The sequence below is a fragment of the Thunnus thynnus genome, chromosome 4, assembly GCF_963924715.1.
Source record: "Thunnus thynnus chromosome 4, fThuThy2.1, whole genome shotgun sequence".
Lineage (NCBI taxonomy): Eukaryota > Metazoa > Chordata > Actinopteri > Scombriformes > Scombridae > Thunnus > Thunnus thynnus.
In genome coordinates, this window is record NC_089520.1 from 19,203,063 (window position 1) to 19,223,274 (window position 20,212).

A 20,212-nucleotide genomic window follows, 5' to 3' on the forward strand; every position below is an offset into this window, starting at 1 on the left:
TATTTAATGAAAATACAGGGGTTACATAATGTGCGTGACCTAGAAAACTACAAATAGGGTCCCATTGAAAGTAAACATATTGAATTTCATCATATGGGCTATATGCATAAAAAAGAATTAATCTCTAAAACTGAAAAAGGTTTATCAGATATCTTCAACCATCTGACATGCAATGTTGTTTATGTGCCATGTTTGTTGTCTCCATAATGTAATTCTTGTATTAACCACAAAAGTCAAAAGTGCTGTGATAAAAAAATTATTTTAGGGGAATTTAAGCTTTACACTTGCAACCTGAGTAGTGTAAGAAGTAAACATTTGCTCTTAATCTTCTACTTATGCTTATAAATTAATCAGTAGCAATGCCACAATGTAAAAGTAATCCATGACAAGTAAAATATGTTTCCAAAATATCACTTAAAATACTTAATAAAAGTATTATTTGGAAAACATGAAAGTATCAAAAGTAAAACTACTGGTCTAGATTGGCCCCTTTCAGTGGTGTTATATAATTTTCATTTACTTGTTATGTTATGAGGCTGCTAAAGGTGGAGCTAATTTTCACTACTTTATATACTCTTGGATAGTTTGATGTATTTATAACAATGTTTTATTTGTTGATCACATTTTTCTATGTAAATTTTAATCTGAAAAGTAACTGGTAACTATGGAAAGTAATAGCCAGATAAATGTAAATGAATAAATGAATAAATAATTTAAATGTTTGCCTCTGAAATGTTGTGGATTAGGAATATAAAGTATCTTAAAATGCAAATACTCAAGTATCTCAAAACTGTACTGAGTAAATGTATTTATACTCAGAAAAAATGAGTTATAGCTGATGTAATGTGTAAAAGGTGGAAGCTGTAACTCACAAAATGAACTGAATCGGCAGTATAATAACTTCCAAACAGCATAAATAATATAATATAATAATATAATAAATATATCTAACTAACCTACAGTTTCCAGTGTGGCATTTATCAACTGAAACATACAAAACACACAATTCCTGTTTTTATTGTAAGCTATGCACGTCATTTTGAGATTTTCTTTTTTTTGCATGATTGTCCAAACTTATTGCAAATATATTACATATCAATTCATCATCATTATATAAATAAATGTGGACTTTTTTTGTGATCATTTTAAATGTTCCTTTTAAACATTTTCTTTTATTACAGTGTGCATTCATTTTGCTTGCTTGTGTTGAGTACAGCATATCTTTATGGAAGCTGGAGTGGTTACCAGATCTTAATATACAAATCTGTCAAATGTGAAGCGAGCAGAAACTATTCAAACACAGGCACCTGTTACATTTGCATATTTACAGTAAACCTACATGTCACCTACAAAAATGGCAACAGTGAAGCAAACACATTCCATGTTTTTACATGCAAACAGAGACATGAAACACATGAAACAAAACATACCACTATACAAGTCTGAGGCTATTTTTACAACAGGCTGAACTGAACTAGTCTCAAATGTTCGGGTGACACAATGGAAACTGAAAAAATAATGATACATTTTTAATTTAGGAAACATCTGAAATACTGTATTGTGAACTGTTACTACAAGATTTTACATGCCATTTTCAATTTATTAAAACCTTTTTCTCAAGCTTGCGTTCTTTGCTTCAGGTATGAGAATAATGGTCATTTATTTTTTAGCAAAATTGTCACCACACTGAACCATTTATTAGAGGACTTGTGTTCCTCTTTCTCTTTTCTCTTGTCTATCTTCTCTTCCTCCGCTACACATCTCACTTCAGTTCGCTGAGGAAGTCGATCAGTCCTTGGTGAAATTCTCTGGGTTTGTCCATGTAGCAGGCATGACGAGCCCCCTCCAACTTTAGCACGGAGTGATGTGGAAGTTGCATGAGGTTCTTATGGGATTGAGCACCCAGATTTGTGTCAAGGGCCCCGAAGACTATCAGAGTGGGAGTCTAGGAACAAAACCAGAGTGAGAAGTCAAAAAGAGAAACAGTGTAAATAGGTCGATACCGCTCCCTTGTCTGTACGATCAACATGATGCCACAGCCAGCAATCGGTTAGCTTAGCATAAAGCCTAGAAACGGAGGGAAATATCCCACTAGGGCCTCCTAGTGGGTTACTCAGGTCGTACCTACCTTGTATGTATTCTATATTAAAGGAACAGTTCAGCCGAAAAAGGAAACCCATCTCATGACCTTAATGTCATGAGAAATACAAGTGATGTTTATTTACTCATCTATCACACATCTAATAGCACAATTACATTGTATCTGTAGTTTATATTTGGATATATTGATCATAACAGTCTCATCAGCACAATCTATACTTCCCTCACCTGAATATTTTGGTACTGTTGAGGAGTGTAACTTCGGGTACCAACAGGTGCTATGGGAATGAAGCCGTGCAGCTGAGCGCTGTTCTTCATGAGGAAGGGGATGGAGTAATGTCCACTCATGGAGGGGCTCAGAAGCACAGCCGCCCTGACACCCAAGGATTCCATGAACCTCGAAAGCAAGTCCACCCGATTCTGATCAGTTTTCAGAGCATCTGAGTCCGGTGATTTTCCATAACCTCCAAGAAGAAGAAGAAGAATTTGCGGAAGAAAAGATATAGTTATTTTTAAATAAATATAATAAGAAAATGTGGGTGCTGCCATTCACATCACTGTTAAACATATATACAGAAGGATTTTAAAGTATTTGAACACAGTCAAATTTTACACAGTTTTTTCTTATAAATTTGATTCAAAAGCCCTGCTCACCAACTCAGGTGTTTTCTCTTATTCTGGCTGGGAATTACCTGAGGTCCCCGAACTGGATTTACTAACTGTGCTACTTATGTCATCCAAAATTTAAGGCTTGTGCAGCAGGTAAAAAAAATGCTACAAGTACCAAAAGCATGACATACGTAGCAACTCAACAGGCGAAAAGGTCTGAACACTGCAAACTCACAATATACACCTCACGCTGTGATAATTATCATTAATGTCAGTGTTTTTATATTAACAAATTTAAGAATACATAAACTGTTCAATTCTAATCTCAGTGATGGGAAATTAGCATCCCATGTGCAGTCTTCAATCCCCACCTTTGTAAAAAAAAAAAAGACTACATTCAGATTAAAGCAGGTAAAAACATTTTCTGATATTCAACCACAAGAGTGCACTGTCATCCCATGAAAGCCAAGCCTGCTAAATGAACATAATGTCGAAAAATAAATAAATAAATAACATTCTTTGTATGAAAGATCTGCAGTGGCCTGGTGTTGTTTATTTCAAACTGAGAGTGTTAATCTCCTGATCTGTTAATTTTCCTTGAGCTGTCACATGTTTTACACTGTACAAACTCAGAGTTTGTATTTAAATTCAGTTCTGGGTAAAGCCACTTTCTAAATGTTCACTTAATTTATCAGTGTACCACATAATACATATCATATAAAATAAGGTTTAAGTGATAATTACTGTCACTATAATTAGTGCTGATCATGTGCAATAAGGCTTAAACTCTACCTGGCAGGTCCATCGCTAAGGCCTGATATCCATTAGTTGCCAGCAGGGCCATCGTACCGAGTTCTTCCCAGGTTTTGGATGTGAAGGCCTGGCCATGCAGAAGGACCACTTGCAGCCTGCACAGAGAAATCATTTTGTTTTCTTGTGACTTCTTAACATTTCTCGAGCTTTTATAACTAGCACAGACCAGACAAACATGACGTGTTACAGCTGTAGGTTAGCAGCAGCACTCACTGTGTTTGCAGGCATGTCAAACTTATTAAATATTTTAAGTAGGCCTCTGCATGTGTCGTCTCACCTGGGCAATATCTGTCGTCCAGCTCCATCTACAGGTAAAGCTTCTCGGAAAAACAGCGGAGGGTCCCCGGGTAGCTGTCCAGTGCGAATGGACACGTTGATGGTTGGAATTGGAGGAGGAGGGGTGGCCATTAGACCCATTCTTTGCGCTTCAAGGGACGGCTCCATGCTGCCCTGGCGAATGGACGGCAGCAGCAGGTACAGCAGCAACGTGGCCAACAACACCAGGCCCAGGACAACAAGACGATTACGCAAGAAATTCATTTTGTCAAGATGAACGATCTGGGAAAAGCGGCAGACAGTGCATTATCTGAGAAACAATCATAAGGACCCATTCATACAATATTTGTTTGACAGTGTATGTAAAAGCTGACATCCCCCATGGTTCAACCTATGGCTCTGTGTTCACAATCTTTGGTTTCTAAAAGCAAAATGACAGCTTTTAAAACCCTTTCTTCATAGTTTTAACCATCTTTCCTATCAACATCTCACCACCTGCATCGCTGAGATATGAGGAACTTTGCTTCCTAGATGTCAGAGATTTACTTAATGAATAACACATGGTTAAATCTATATAACTAGTTCTTGGTTTATTAAAAACGAATTAAAAAAAACACACTTTTGATTCTTCAATTCTTTGATTTGTGCTTGGCATATTAAGTGTCACACACTATCTGCATCCCAGCATATAGGCTACTTGCATTGGTCCCTGCTCACAGTGCATGTAAAGGTCAGTCTTGAAACGTAGCACTAAAACATTAAGTTTGGTTGTTTTAACAGTTTAAGACTACAGATGGGTGTGCAGTGATGGATGTGCAGTATGAATCCAGAAAAACCCAAGATATGTACTCAGCTGACACTAAGTGAAAGTTGACCCCTCCAGGATGAAAAAAATTGTAGAACTGAGGAGCAAAAAATAGGAGCATGGCCAATGTGATTTCATCAAAATTTGCAGGAAAGCTAACATTAGCTCGACGTGTCGCTCTACAAGCTAAATGTCAGTTCATAAGATGCATTAAGGATGCATCACCAGAGGAAAACATACCGACACAGAGTAGATATTGCAAGTCACGTTCACTGACAAAAGGACGAGGATGTCTGCTTTATCGTCATGTCTTCTGCATTGCTGGTTTGCCACTGATGGGAAATATTGCTGATAGGCTTCGGGGTCGATGCTGGTGTCGGCTAGCTTAACTATACATTGTTTTACTGACAAGAAACTGCCGGAACATTCAGTGTAGATTGGATGGAAATATTTCCCGACTAATCAAAGGTAAAGACTGGATAGAAACTGTCACACGAGGAAGTCGAGAAATGCAAAGAAATTCAGGTGAAAATGTGTCAGTTATGTATTAAATCTGCCGCGTTCTAAACCGTTTGTCCCTCGTCGGAACACATTACGAGCTGCACATAACAACGCTAAGCATTATACGTCATTTCCTAATGAGGTTATCTGAAAATATATGTCAAACAAACAAGTCAAAAGAAATGTATTTTAAAATAATGCAAAGATGATAACCGCTGAAAATACATTGACTATAAATTAGACTTGGATGTAAAAGGTATGAAGAAACTTTTAAACTTATTTCATTTTTAAAAAATTTAAATTCAACCACTGAACATCATAGCATCATTTATAGCATCCTTCTCTTCCTTTCTTTCATTTTTACTTGTGTTAATGTTTGTATTTTAAAGCTTATATCCTGTTTTTTCTCCCTGTATCTCTGTTGTAAATTCTGTTCTCTTAATAAATGAAAAAACAGAACATATATAGTGACATCTGAGCTGTCAATATATTTGATTCAGAACTTCCACTGTTGTACTTGTATTTACTTATATATCTTAACAGTAAATTTGTGTTTGCTGCAATAAACTCAAAGACCCTTTCAGTAGGTGGATAAAATGAGGACATCCCAGAAGATGCAGAATATCTTTGCTGCTTACAGACAAGACAAAATGTTCTGCAGTCCCCCGAAAATAACAAGAAGAGAAAATAACATTGAAAGTCCTTTTTTTAATATTGAAATTCTCTTGATGTAAAAGGTGAATATCAAATATATATAGATACAAAACATTAGGATCCTGTGCAACCCTTTGGATTTTTCAGATTTGGTTTCAAACAAAATTAATACATTTTGGCAAAATAAGGCTTCAAGACACTTTCCTTATTAACACTGAAGGAAAAGTTCATGGTTTTAGATTTGTTATTGTTTTACCCTCCAGACAGCCACGACTCATTTCTTTATGGTATGAAAGTCAATTTTCAGAGACTGGAAACTTGCCTCAGTAACGTAATCACAGTGGACATCATATAACTGTGCGCATTTGACGTAGGTTATCTATACATAGTCATCTAGGTATGAGAGTAGATTGTAAGTGCAGATTTGATAACGGATTACCCATCTCAAACAAGGTCAAAGTCTCACGTTGAATTCATACTGATGTGCAATGAATTGGCTGCCTGGAGGACAGGAAGAAACACATTAAAATATTTAAAACATTATGGTATGAGTCAAAAATGGGTGACAATATTTGTCTATGATATGAAATAATACAAAAACCAATAGTATGACTCTTTAAAGCACTTCTTTTGTAATCTTTTATATTTTCTTTCCTTTCATTGAAATATAAATATTGATCTTTGGCATTAACTTGCCAACATGGTTCTGTGGGGTAAAATCTGAGCTCTAATCCAAGATCTGCATTATACATAAGTGACATCTTTCTTCCATCTTGATACCACAGAAACCAGTGTTACTGTGTTTTCAGACCTTGTTTTCTACAGAAATTTTCATTGAATCTGATTAATATGTAAATGAATCTTTGCTCTAATACATCATACTGCATTTAAAATAATGACATAGATCAGCAACTGAGTTGAGTGTAACAATCATAGAAGCACCTTTCTGAATTTCTTCTCAGGCAAGATTCACAGTGGAACATCTCTAACATGACACATTAAAATGGAAGAAAAACACCATATTCTACTGCGATGCACTGCTGGTGTGCATGCCAGTAATAAGCCTTAATATCACCTCTTGTAAGTATCCATATGGAGTAAAGCCAGATATACCTCAACAGAAAAATAGTTAAAGTGCAGAATTTCAAAACATTTGCAGCAAACTGTACATAACAGTTCTACCGCAAAATCATTAGTTTGATTCTCCTTGTACCAGTTTGTGAAAAACCAGTACAACCAACTACTTTTAGGTAGCTAAATACTTTTTTGAGCACTGCCATAGAGAATAAATACAAACCTACTGAATACATATGAAACTGCTCAGCTATCTTCAGTCTAGTAAATATATTTACTTGGCAAAAAATGGAAATGAAGATGTACCTTCAGTAGTTGCTATCAACAAAGTGTCACTGGCAGGAACTCTGACACCAAATGCAGTGCAAGCAAGTCAAACTACACATTAAAAATCAAAACTGAGCCCAACTGAAACCGCAATTTGATACTTAATACTGACAAAAAAAAAAAAAATCAGGTATATTGTCCAATATTTGATTTTCTTTTAACAAACTCCTCCTCCATTCCACATGTCGAAGTGTCCTTGGGCAAGATACTGAACCCCAAATTGCTCCCAATGTGAATGTGTGTGTTAATGATTAGATCCTACTGATGCGCAGGTTGGTGCTAGAAAGGCACTATGCAAGTGCAGTTTACCATTTACTGAGTGGGACATTTTCCAGGTGATAAATTTGTCAGTGCTCTCTGGTGGACAAACTATGTAATGGAGACAGTTTCTAAACCTAATTTTTGGCCTTTTTGTACTGAAAATTCTTCCTTATCTAGGACTAGGTTACTATTCTGTCCACCCTTTCCTTTTCATATCCATCATTATTAAAAAAAAAGAGAGTTAATGTCAGTACAAAGCACGGGGCCCAACAGAGGGCTGAGATGAACACTGCTGTAAAAAAAAAAAAAAAAAAAACTCATTAATGACAACTGTAAACAAAGACAACAGTAAAAGAAGAGCACTTCGTAGCCCTGTTAAGGCACATTTCTGAACTGAAACAGGCAGATCCAGCCAAGTTGTTTCTGTTGCTGTTTCTGTGTTTGACTGACAGCAGCTGGCAGGGCTGAGCTCCAGCAGGGGAATGAAAGACAAAGTAAACAAACTTGCACTGTAGCTGACAAGTCATTAGGATACAGTTTGTACTTATTAATGGTACTGAAGAGGAAGTACCACACCGACATCTAAACGGACCAAAGTGACATTTGCAGGTATGTTTACGCTAATTAACTACTTAGCCTGCAAACTGATGTTAACTGTGCACTTTACCCCGGTGAAAGTTTGTTTGGTGGCTCGTACAACAAGCTGAGATGAAGGACAAGACACATGTTCATGTTTGTAAGTTAAACAAGAAGGAGACTTTAGCAGGAAAGCTGATGTGGGTTGCTCTTCACTGTCTGTGGCTCTTGTGTTGTGTAGCGGGATGCTGTGTCTGCCAATAGTAAAACAGTGACATCACTGCTTTAAGCAAATATAGTTTAAAATCAAGTGATTTGATTGGCTGTATGGAAACAAGATCTCTATCTACGAAGATGGAAAACTAACAATATTCAGACAAATGAATGCAGATAAGGGGTGCCATCATGAAACCAAAAACTATAAAACGTAAATTTCTCCCACACACACACAGGACATGTGATTTACAGAGTAGATATGCTGTAACAGAAAAAAAAATACATGCAATTTCAGTTGGACTTTAAAGGCTGCATTCGTCATAATTTATCACTTTCTGGCACAATGAAATATTTGTATTTCAGTCTTAAGGCTAAATGTCTTGGCTTGATACATCAACAGATAAAAATTAAAATGCTGAGTTTAGGCAGCAATATCCAACAGCACAATACATAAAACTACTTTCTGTTGTGATGAGCTGGGCATTAAATTGACCTTTCTTCCACTTTAAGCTCTACTTCTGTTGTGTCCATCGTAAAAAAAAACAGATACATAAAAAAAACCTTGAGTTTAAACAGTCTTTTTTCATAAGGCATTTCTTTGTGAGTACAGTTCCACAAAGACATTGTAGTCCCGATGAAAGTGTAGTGACAGTATATCCTCATCTGGAGGTCAAGGTCAGCATGGAGCATGGCGGAGGCCTTTAAGGGACAGATTTCATTTTTGACATACAATGGTATGAGTTAATGACCACTTGCAACACTGATGGATAGATGTTAGCTCCAGGAGGCAGTTGTGAGATTGGAGATCTCCCAGAAACTAATATTTTTGTTGGATGGATCTGTGTGCTGGGATCACTAGCTCCTGTCTTACTGGAAATATCTGACCACAGGACGATCTCTCTGAGCTGCGGTCAATACATCAGTATCACTAGTGCTCAGTAACTCGCACTACTTTTATGTCAAAAAGACGGAACCGTTGTTTTCTGAGCTGGCAGAAGTGGTGAATAGTTTGGGCTTCTCAGTTTCCTCAGTGTAGCAGAGTGAGGAGTCCAAGTGGGAGTAAAAAGCAAAGAGGCCAGGTTCCTAGAACAGAGGAGGCTTTATTCTGCCCTTTTTCTTTCTGAGCGCAGCCCTCACCCCTGTACCCACTGTAGCATTGGCACTGGAAATGTGTGTGGAAAAGAGTCAGCTCAGCTTGGCCAGGCACGCCAGTAACCTTCAATTGCCCCCCCTGACTGGTGATGCTGTGGGTTAAGGGGTTGAGATGAAGGTACACGTCGCTGTCTGGTACAGTGCGCAGACAGCGGCCGTGAGATTTACACAGCACCTGACTGCACTGTTCTGCTGCTGTAGACACGTTGAGCAGGTACCGGCCAAGTGGTCCCTGAAGATACTTATTTAGGGTGGAGCAGCTGACCTGGAGAGGGGGAAAAAAAAAAAAGATATCAACCTACATCACTGAGCACCAGGCTTGTCAGCATCAAACAAGTAGGGAAGGTACAGCACTTACATTGCTGCTGGCATATGACGTGTCCCCCCAGAAGATAACACCTGCTACTCCGAGTGCAACACTCTCACCGATAGTGGAGACCAGATCTTTCTACAAGACATTCACACAGACAGGTCAGCTGAGTACCAAACATTTAGGGAAACACATACAAAACAATTTTCTTTTTTAGTACATTTGAATTCCACTTAAGTGAGTCTTTTAAATGGTCACTACGCTGATACGCTTCCAACGACGTCAACCTGTTGACATGTGCGGATAGCTGAAACAGAGTGTAATGTAGATGCTTTCAGTGATTTAACTGACTCCTACCCAGACACATACACACTACAAACACTACACAAACGTTATATAACCAGCAGCAACGTGTTGTCACCTGATGTGTTGCCAAATGTGAAACTTACAGTAGGAGTAAGAAGTCTCTTACTGTGATATATGCTTGTAATATTCTACTTTTATACTTCTAATTATAGCAACATATTTGGACATTTAATAGAATCATACTACACAAACATTCATAAGAAAACTGTAGCATTGAAAAGTTGAATCAATTAATTAATTAGTCATTTGACAGACAATTAATGGCAACTTTTATAATCATTTCAGTCAATAAAAAAGTAAAAATACCAAATATTTGCTGACTGCAGTGTGTGTAAATGTAGGGAAGAGCAACTGTAAATTAAATACTATTTGAGCTTTGTGTGACACATCTCTTTGGAAAGTGATGACAGGCATTTATCATAATTTATGACATTTTTAAGACTAAATGATTCATCGATGAAGCAAACATGATAGATTCATCAACAGTTAAAATATAATAATCGCACTCCAATATAAATAATGAAATAATGATCCTCCTGTACTTGAGTAATTCCTGCTTCAAGCCAACTAACCTCAGTTAGGAGGGTCATCTGACTGATATATGTGGGCCGGGTGTAAACAAATACAGGATGCGCTAATCCATCCCCAACAGACGCCAGGCGCATTGCCTCCTTCACCCTGTTTCGAACAAACAAGCTCCCATAATTTGTGGATTTCAGCATAGAATCAATGTATATAGACGGGAAGAGTGCAGTGCATTCCATCCACAACCAGTTAAGTTGATCATTGCGGGCCATGTCCACCACAGGGCAGCGGCCTGTATAGTTCTTCAGGCCACTCCTGTAGTCATGGTTGTAACAGTCTGGAAACAGGTAGAAGCCCCATAGTTGATTGGGCCTCAAATTCTTTGCAATTTTCAGAGTCTGCAGCATGAATTGGCGAGCCGAGAGCTCAAATTCCTGCTGTGCAACTTTTCCCACTTGTTCCAGGGTCCACTTAGGGTTCTTGTTGGCCACCATCTCACGGGATTTATTTCGATAGATATCCTTAATATCCCAATTTCGGATCCACAATGGGCGCCACTCCTCCCAGTCAATAACAGCCAAACCTTTTGCGTCTGGCTCACGTATGTATTTTTGCACCCCTTCAGGCATCTTTTCATAGTGCTGAGTGAGGCTGGCAAGCTGTGGAAGGCCTCCATTCACTGCAGTGCCACCACGCTCATAATAGGGATACAGCCCGAGGCGCTCCTTGTAGAAGATAGTAAGGTTCTGCCGGACAAAGCCCTCATTGGGGGACGCCACAATGTCAAACTGGTCCAAAGATAAAGTTACGCGATGTCGCGGGGCACACTCCTGTGTTGGGGCATTCCATGCAAGAAGAATAGGCTTCTGGGAGTATAATGGCCATCTTGTCTGCTTTATATCTGCTGAACACATGACCGTCCATGATGTTAACAGTGTCAGAAGAAACCAAGGCAGCCGGCCAGCTGCAGAGAGGAGAGAGTGAAATACAGCCTCCATGGCCACTGCTCACCTTCTCTCTTCTTTCTCTGCAAAAAAAAAAGGACAAACAGATTTATAATGATGTCAGAAATATCAAATCTGTGAAGTGTATTAAATATTGAGGTCGACTTTGAGGAGATATGTGTTTCTTCAGGATGTTCAGGATAAAAGGAACATGTCATCTCACAAATAAGGGAATAAATATCAGAATAACGTTACAGAATAAAGAATACATCTAAAGCTAAGGTCTAAGCTGGCTAGATTTAGACAAATGCTAATTTATTGCCAAAATGATCAAGTCTTAATCACAATAATAACAGTCAACTTCCTGTTTGATAGATGTTGACTGAATCACTTTATTTCGGGAAATCTGTGATAAGTTAAATGTTAGTTTGCGATAAAGTAAAAGCAAAACAATAACAAACGTTTCCGCTAGCGTCTATCATATGAGACTAATTTAAACACCTCCTGTCCTTATACTAACACAAATTAGCCAAATTAGCTTCAAGTTTCATTGAAAGTAACAGACGTGCTAAAGTAAGTTAGCTAACGTGGTTTCTTCTTGTCCCGTCTGACCTTTTCCGATGAAACTGAAGACGCGGGTTTCTTCCACACATGTAACCGTCAGATAAATGACTTTTCCACTGCCCTGCCATGTGAAAAATAACGCTCATAGTCCGTTCAATCCATGCTCATAATTTACAAATCTGCCAGCTGCGGCTAGAGAAATGATGGTGATGACGGGTAACGTTGAGCAACAACAGATCAGTGCATTGAGTTCCTGAGTAGGGGGCTTTTGTTGAATTTATGAAAGAAATTGAATCAGCCTTTTTTGACATCTTTATTCATACAAGGTTGGATTTTAGCTTGACCAACACTAAATTGTACCACTTAACCATAATCTTAACCCCATGTGGCATATATTTTACCATACAATTACATTACAGTGTCTTTCACCCCCCCTTTATGAGACCAAATAGTCCGTTCCTCAAGTTCTGCTCTGCATTGAGTTTCTTTGATGAGGCCAAATATGAAACATATTCTCTACATGTCGAAATATTTGACAGTCGTTGACTGTTCTCTACTGTGCAGCTATTTTACCAATGTGTATAAAAAAGTGAATTAAAAAAAAAAGAAGTTTAAACTTAATCGTGAACGTAAAATTAATGGATGAAGGGGAGAAGGACTGACTGACTCAATGAATGAATGAATGAATGAAGGAGTGATTGAATGACTGGACACTTAAGCATGAGGTTAGGTGTGTTTCTTTTTTATCTAATAGATTTCATTTGCAAAAGTAATTAGAAAAATATCTGTTTGGTATGAACTAAAATATCTGCATTATATGAATAATTCCTTCTGTCTACAGTAATCCAAAACATCCTTCACGCAACAATTAAGTAAATGTGTAGTACTTAATACATTGTTACTGGATGTATGTCCTATATATGTCCCCCTTTCTTCTTTCTATGTCTTGTACAATCTCTCTACCAATCAACCAAAATATAATTTATTTGGTAAAAACCTGTTCACACAAAGGTTTATGTCTAGCAATCTGTTATGCATGTCTCACTTTTCTCCATATCTCTAGTTTATTTGGAATCCTATTAGTTGTTATTTTGGTGACACCCACTCTTACATACTGTATGTTGGGGCCATTTAGTGTAAATTAAATGGAATAAAACTGTTTTATTACTTTGCCAACACTAACATCTGTTTGAATGTCAAACATGCACTTTTGTTTCAAGGTGCATAGATTAAAAAAGAACATACATAACGTGCAGATTGACTACCACACTAGTTTTTTTTTATTTTTTAGAAACACTGGTCATATTTACAAAGTTTCTATTTACAGCTTTAGAATGGGCATAATTTTAGTTTTGAAAAAGTTGGCTGGTTGCAGTGTGCTGGAATAGCATTAATTTTGTACTTTGTCTTTTAAGATGTCTGCTATACATTTAAGCTTGAATACAAGCTCTTGCTCTAAATGGTGACAAATGTGATCCCACTGTGCAAGAAATGTGCAAGACAACACATATTTCATGTTGATAAAGCAAACATATTCTTGATAACATGATAATTCTTTTTTAAAAATCTGTTGTTTCAAGAAGTTTTCTTACCCGCAGCCTCTGCTTCTCAAATTTCAGGATAAAAATAATTCAGTGAAGCTGTTTGAGTTGTTGTTGGAGATCAGGATGCATAGAGGCCAAGATTGATCTTCTGCTCCATTATCAACGTCTGTGTAATCCTCTTAACAAAAGAGACAGAAGAAGTTGTTCATTCTGTGTTGAAATCCACCACTGACTGGTATTTAAATATCCTGCGGGCTCCACCTCTGTTTGACCTCTATCTGAAGTTACAAACACATGTGCAAAACATCTCCCCATAGGATTTTGCTTACATTCACTTTGAAAAAAGGGGAGTTTCAACAAGTTGCTATGCCTGTTTCTCTAACATGCTGTAGTACATTGTTCTGATGCCACTGACTGGGCACACAAAACATTATAGTTGTTTTAAATGGTGGAGTCACAAGATGCAGTATTGTTTAAAGTTTGGATTTTGTCCCCCATCATTTACATCGTAAATGCATTATGAAGGGATCTTCTAATGGCTAGTATGAACTGGAGGAATGATTATGGCAAGAAAAACCTGTTTCACAGTCCATTTGGGTACTTATTGTTTTAAGACAGACTTGGAAAATTGTGAACCCGTCTTTGAATGGTGAGTTTTTGTTTTGAAACTAGGGTCTGTGTCAGTTATGTGACTATTTTAAGAAAGATCTTACATGAGGGCCATCAAATTATAGTTGTAGTTATTACTTACAAGATGTGCAGGTCACCAAGAACTAAAAGAATCCTGATGCCACTAAATGACTTCAGCGTTTAAGGACTTAATATAGATGTCTTATACTTGTGCTGTTTGTAAGTAAAGAAGTTATAAGCCCGCTGCAATGTTGGGGTTTGCATTATCAAATTAACTCATTTGTATGAGACTCATGCATCACATAAATACCCCTTTCAAGAGCTGAAAAGGTAAACATTACTCACAGATTGATTATCTTCAGTTGAACTAAATGAGCTCATCGAACGCATGAGAGTTTAATATTTAAATTGTTCATACAGACAAAGCGTGTTGTCACATAATTGATGTCTTAGCCTCATTATCACCATTAAATTTCTAACATGCACCTCATGACTAATAGCTTTCTTTTGAAGTCTTATGAAGACATAAGGCCGTCCCAGTTGTTAAACCTGAGTCATCATATAGTATTCTGGATTTTTCTGGTGTTGTTTATACAATCCTTTGTTCACTTCCAGTCAGGGACTTTTGTTGCACGTCATAACTCTCTCTCCCTTGTTTCCTGTCTGCCTATTTAATGTCAACAGTCCAATAAAGGCAAAAATCTTACATTTTAATTAAAAAAGGGTTAATTCACAAATTCTTAAACAATCACATTTAGGATGCCAATGGTTCCTGTGAATAATAAATCTGATTTAAATAATATTTTATTTACTTAAGGAGTTTTTATGTCTCAAATGTGCCGACACATGTCAGCAAAGTTTTGGCGGTTTGCCGAGTCAGGTCTTCTTTTTTCTCACTTCACGTCCTTACATATTATTACAGCTTTGTAAAATTAAACAAAAAGTAATTGTTGTGGCTTTTCTCCCCTGGACTCAGCTTAAAAAGGGTACTTGCCCAGAGGTAAAAACGCACAAAGCATTATGCAGAGTAAAATCATTTCATGGAAGCAATAAAGTGGAGTGGATTTTGGCACAGCCTGTTTTATCCTCTAAAGGAGAACAATATCACAGACAGCTTTATAGCAAACCTTTTCCCATGGAGATGGCATTCACGACCTTCACTTTTGTCTTATCTTCATCCGTCTCTCATTAGCAGACACACACACACTTAAGCCCCCTGACAATGGTTTGCCTTCGCAATTTCCTCTGCAGGTGCTCTTTTTTTCAATCTCAGGTGGAGGTCAGGGGCATGATTTGTAATGAGTGAACAGGTCCTGTCAATTCATGAGTTTTTTTAACCTTTGCTAAAAATCTGAATTTTCCATTGTTACAAGAGAAAATTATTGCCAAATTATTGTTATATAAAGGTTCATTTGACACGGCTGAAAAGAGATTTCTTCTGGAAACTTCTTTCACTCTTCCAGCATTTCGGTTTGGAACGCAAACTACACAACTCCAGATGGAGGTACCATTATGTAGATTATTGAAAAAAAATGTGTCAGCATGATTGGTCCAAACCCACAGCTTTAAAACTTTGGATTCCAAATGTTCATCTTCAGGTCCTTTAGATCTCTAGGTAACATGAGTTTATGTGATTGAATAATATAATTATCACAGTATTTTGTATTAAATCACCCATTTAAATGTGGTGTCTATCAGGGCTGCAGCCTGGATTTTAGAAATCAAGTGAGATAAGTACTCCATGTCCTCCCAAAAGCAAGGAAATATTTCTGTAAATATTTCACACAACGCAGGTCTAAATTCACACATGCAAGTATGTTACTGCATTAACAAGTGGTCATATGTGACAGGGAGATAATAAACCCTGAAAAATCTGCAGAAAAAGCTACCGAGTGGACTTAAGTAATTTTTCAGTTGTACAATGTAAATTAAATTAATAAATTCCCCCGAGGTTGCATAACTTCCTAATCCCTAGAAAATATACCCACAACATGACTACATTAATAGTGTAGTATCTATTTTACACATGCAATTTTTATAAGCAATGATTATAAAATCATCCAAGAAAATCCATAGATTTTCTTCTCCAATTGATCTAGACTTGTGAAGTAAATGCACTTAAAAATACTGCTCAACTACGGTGGATCAATATAAAAAGAGGACCATGACACAGTTCAGCGTTTCAAATTGTAATTAAAAAACAGTTATAATAAATTAAAAGTGAAACATAGTATGCCAAAGCAGCAACAGAAACAACAGTATCTCTTATTAGACTCACTGCTGCTGTGTACATGTGTGGCTCTGAGGTCTGGTCACACCAAGGTCATCGTTACCAGTCCTTCCAACATTATAATATGACGTTATCCACTTTTAATTTTGTGGGCCACTGATTGTCAACTCCCAAGGCTTTTACCAATAAGTAGATCCTTTACCATGCATAATAAATCAAGTCATGATGGTGTCAAAAAACTCAAGTGTGCACTTGAACTTTCCTGCTCTAGATATGACTGTGACGTGGGGAAGAGCTGATTACAATCTCCTTAAACTCCTCTAGAGTTCTATGAAACATCCCAGAAAATCTGCAGCAATAAATTCAGGACTCTGTCACATTTCATCCCGTGTCTGCACACACACATACACGCTTACATGCACACAAACCATGATCTGTAAACTGAGTACGTTTTGCCAACTTGGCACCCTTCTAGATCCCCCATAGGTGACTATACTGTGTCTAACTGCACACAAGCCAAAAACAGATCACATGCAGAGGCTCGGCACACATTGCATCAGCCTGTCCACATAAGGGCATCATATATATCAAGAGATCATGTTATTTTAAAAGGTGGTTCTGGTATCCAGCTGTAAGGGAAACCACAGGACGGAGTTGACAGTGGCAAGTCTGAGACACTGCTCAGTCGTCGTCAGGCTTCACAGAGGACAACTGGGAAATCTACATGGATGCAAGGGTGGTCCAGCCTTATAATTCCCTGGAAGGATACAAAAGAGATGAAATTGTTTCAGCTGACAAAACAGAGAACTAGCGTTGGTAAGCAAAGTCCTAGTTTAGGAGTATGATTCTCACCTGAGGTGTTAAGTTTTTTTGAATCCTCCTCAGCTTGGCTTTTTTACGTCCGTTTTTTGTCACAATTGTCTCTTCATAGAACTCGTGGGCCAAGTCACCGTCTTCGTCAAAGTACATAGAGCTGCAGCAGAGAGGCAAAATGAATTATCTGTAAATACATAATATGCTAGTAATTTGTCTGTATCCATCCTAACATTTGCAAATTCTGTTGATACTTAAATCACAGGTTGATGAAAACTGGAGGAATTGTGGCTTGAGTCATTTTATCGTTAATTTATATCACACAATCTAGAGAATATCAAACATTAATTGTGTACAAACTATTTATTTTTACACAAAAAAGAGAGCTAGCCAATGAGAAAATGAGTAAAAAAAATGCAAAATCATAATGAAAAAATTAATTTTTTAGGATGCCAGGCCCCCCATAGCACGTCACAACCAGCTGTTTAGTGTCCTTATGCCTCCGCTACATTACAATGTGTAGTTTACCTAAAATGGTATCAGAAATAAAAAAACACTAGTCAGCTGTCTTCTTATATATAAAATGCCCTGTTTTTGAAATGTCAGAGGAGTACGGTATGCTAACAGCTCAGCCACAGGTATGCAAATAACAACTCAGTACAACAGTAGTGTAAGAGGGAAGTTAAGTCCACTGCAGATCAGCTACAGCAGCAGAGGACTGCAATATGTTTTTGTCCACTTAAGTCAACAACAATAAAAATTTTTTAAAAAAACAGGAAAATGAAATTATAGTGGACACATTATTGTGGAAATTGGCTGAATGAACATGTGTCACTTGATCCAAGAAATCCTGGTAACACAATAATGTGCAGTCAGTCAGTGGATGGGTCAGAATTGATGTGCAAACGGCATGAATTTGACTCCGTCTTAGCCAGAGTCAACAGCACCGGCTGAATGTGAACATGTGTGGGAATGTTTTCTGTGCAAACACAGGTACACCTCACGATAGCCAGGCCTTTATATCAGTGTTGGGTTTTTTAATTTAGTACTTTTAGTAGCAAATAAAACACAACGTCATACAATATTCTCTGGCTTGTTCTAAGGGCATGTCATGTTAGCCCAATCGTGCATTTTTTAGGTGAGGTTTGGTCAGGATGTTTGGAGCATGTACTGCATGTATGTCATTTATGCTGTATATCAGTCTGTGAGTCTGATACAGTACAATACCTTAAGAAAAACAACAACAACAAATGATATGTATGTTGGTGCACACAACCCACTGAGGCATTATTTACCTTCGTCTAGTAAACACAAAAGGTGTTGCACCTGGGAAACTTCGCACTCTCGCCAGTGGCCGCTCATTTCCATCTTTGGTTGGATCATCCACACTACCTGAGCCAGAAAAAGGCCAAAATCCTTTGGATTTGGAGCCACTACCACCCATCTTCAGCTGCAGCACATTATTTTCTTGGGTCACAGGACTGCCAGTAGTGCTACAGTGTTACTGCACCAGATGAATGTGACCCTTCAGGAAATGACACCTTGGAAAACTGACACATTAAAAGGAAGTGGTTTAGTAATTTTATGCAAAATATTAGAACACATGTAAACTAATTTAGTTAGTTACACATTTCTTGCTGATCCTGAATTGACACTTGTCCTGTAGACAAGAAAAGTCGTACCATGGACAGAGTCCAAAACTCTACCTTATATATAAAAAAGCCTCGCCCAGTTTATTAAGTAGATGAATGAACATGAGGTACATTCTTGGGAACAAAATGCCAGGGGTGTTCATGACCAACACATAAGAAATAGAAGGAAAATTAAATACAAATAAAAAAAGAATAAAAATAATGTATAAAAACTAAATACATAATTGACATAAACAGAGTACAGTTAAAGTAAGACATTAAAAGCAAAACACTCAGTTACAATTTCTACAGCCTTCTTCTTAGTGGAAGATTTAATGGTCTGTTATTGGTTACATTCTTCATGAAAAACTGAGAAGAGAAGCTTTTTTTGTTGGCAAACATACACTTATAAATATGAAACTTAGCTAAGATAATTATAAGATTGATAGCCTTAAATTGGGTCATATGTCTTGTATCAGTCTACAGAAGGCCAGTTAAGCTAACTTACATGACATTGCAACCAGAAAATTCAATATTATGTTAACACGACCCTGCCAGCGTCACAAACCTGACTACCCTTCTCTAAAATCAGGTTTAATTTGTATCTGAAGTGAAGAAAACCCTGAATAACGTTAGTTAGCCCTGCTTGGTCTGCAGGGCTCTGGGACATTGCTAAGGTTATCTGGACAGAGGCAGCTAACTTAGCTAGCTACGACAAGACGGTAGAGAAATTGGTCTTGACGTTACCCGAGTTAGTTACAGTAACATTTATGTCACTTCATGTCCCGGCTCCTGACATTAACATTAACTAACGACACAGTTCTTACTAGCATTAGCTCAGGTCAAAACGTATAAATGTGGTTTACAAAGTAACGTTGTCAAAAGCTAACGATAGCTGGTTTGATGAGTGACTGAACTGTAGCATTCAGATCAGTTGAAAACATACCGAGAGTGGATTTTGGTCTGTTCGCAGGTATTAAAATAGTCTTTGATGATTTTGGCTTGCTAAATTTGTACAAGCAAAGACCTCATAACACACACACATACACACACACATACACAGCTAGCTGTTTATGCTAAGTAATGCTACACGTTCTTCTTCTTCCTCTCTGTGCTTTTCTCTGGCGGCTGCCTACAGGTGGCGCCACCACATGGACAGGAGTGTGAAAGTGGAAAACCGTACCAGCAAAGCAGCTGGTGGAGCAGAAACGTACTGGAGACTCACTGCTTGTCCCTTTAATTAGACATTGTGAAGAGTATGCCAGTATGGTACACTATATAGCCAAAAATA

The 20,212-nt window shown here is 37.6% G+C and overlaps 3 protein-coding genes across 3 annotated transcripts; all 3 read right to left on the reverse strand.

Moving 5' to 3' along the window:
• Window positions 1-1,001: 1,001 nt before the first annotated feature.
• Window positions 1,002-5,199, reverse strand: abhd14a (abhydrolase domain containing 14A). Its single transcript, XM_067587229.1, has 5 exons — window positions 4,844-5,199; window positions 3,800-4,080; window positions 3,502-3,617; window positions 2,329-2,564; window positions 1,002-1,945 (listed from the first exon to the last, which is right to left on the reverse strand). The coding sequence occupies exons 2-5, from the start codon at window positions 4,060-4,062 to the stop codon at window positions 1,763-1,765; spliced, it is 798 nt and encodes a 265-aa protein (XP_067443330.1). The 5' UTR covers window positions 4,063-4,080; window positions 4,844-5,199; the 3' UTR covers window positions 1,002-1,762.
• A 593-nt stretch (window positions 5,200-5,792) lies between these two features.
• Window positions 5,793-12,331, reverse strand: hyal2b (hyaluronidase 2b). Its single transcript, XM_067587228.1, has 4 exons — window positions 12,122-12,331; window positions 10,613-11,592; window positions 9,723-9,812; window positions 5,793-9,629 (listed from the first exon to the last, which is right to left on the reverse strand). Exons 2-4 carry the CDS (start codon window positions 11,561-11,563, stop codon window positions 9,240-9,242), a joined length of 1,431 nt encoding a protein of 476 aa, XP_067443329.1. The 5' UTR covers window positions 11,564-11,592; window positions 12,122-12,331; the 3' UTR covers window positions 5,793-9,239.
• A 4,089-nt stretch (window positions 12,332-16,420) lies between these two features.
• On the reverse strand, window positions 16,421-20,043 carry tusc2b (tumor suppressor 2, mitochondrial calcium regulator b). Its single transcript, XM_067587230.1, has 4 exons — window positions 19,868-20,043; window positions 18,586-18,840; window positions 17,330-17,450; window positions 16,421-17,234 (listed from the first exon to the last, which is right to left on the reverse strand). Exons 2-4 carry the CDS (start codon window positions 18,732-18,734, stop codon window positions 17,169-17,171), a joined length of 336 nt encoding a protein of 111 aa, XP_067443331.1. The 5' UTR covers window positions 18,735-18,840; window positions 19,868-20,043; the 3' UTR covers window positions 16,421-17,168.
• Between the last annotated feature and the right edge of the window lie 169 nt (window positions 20,044-20,212).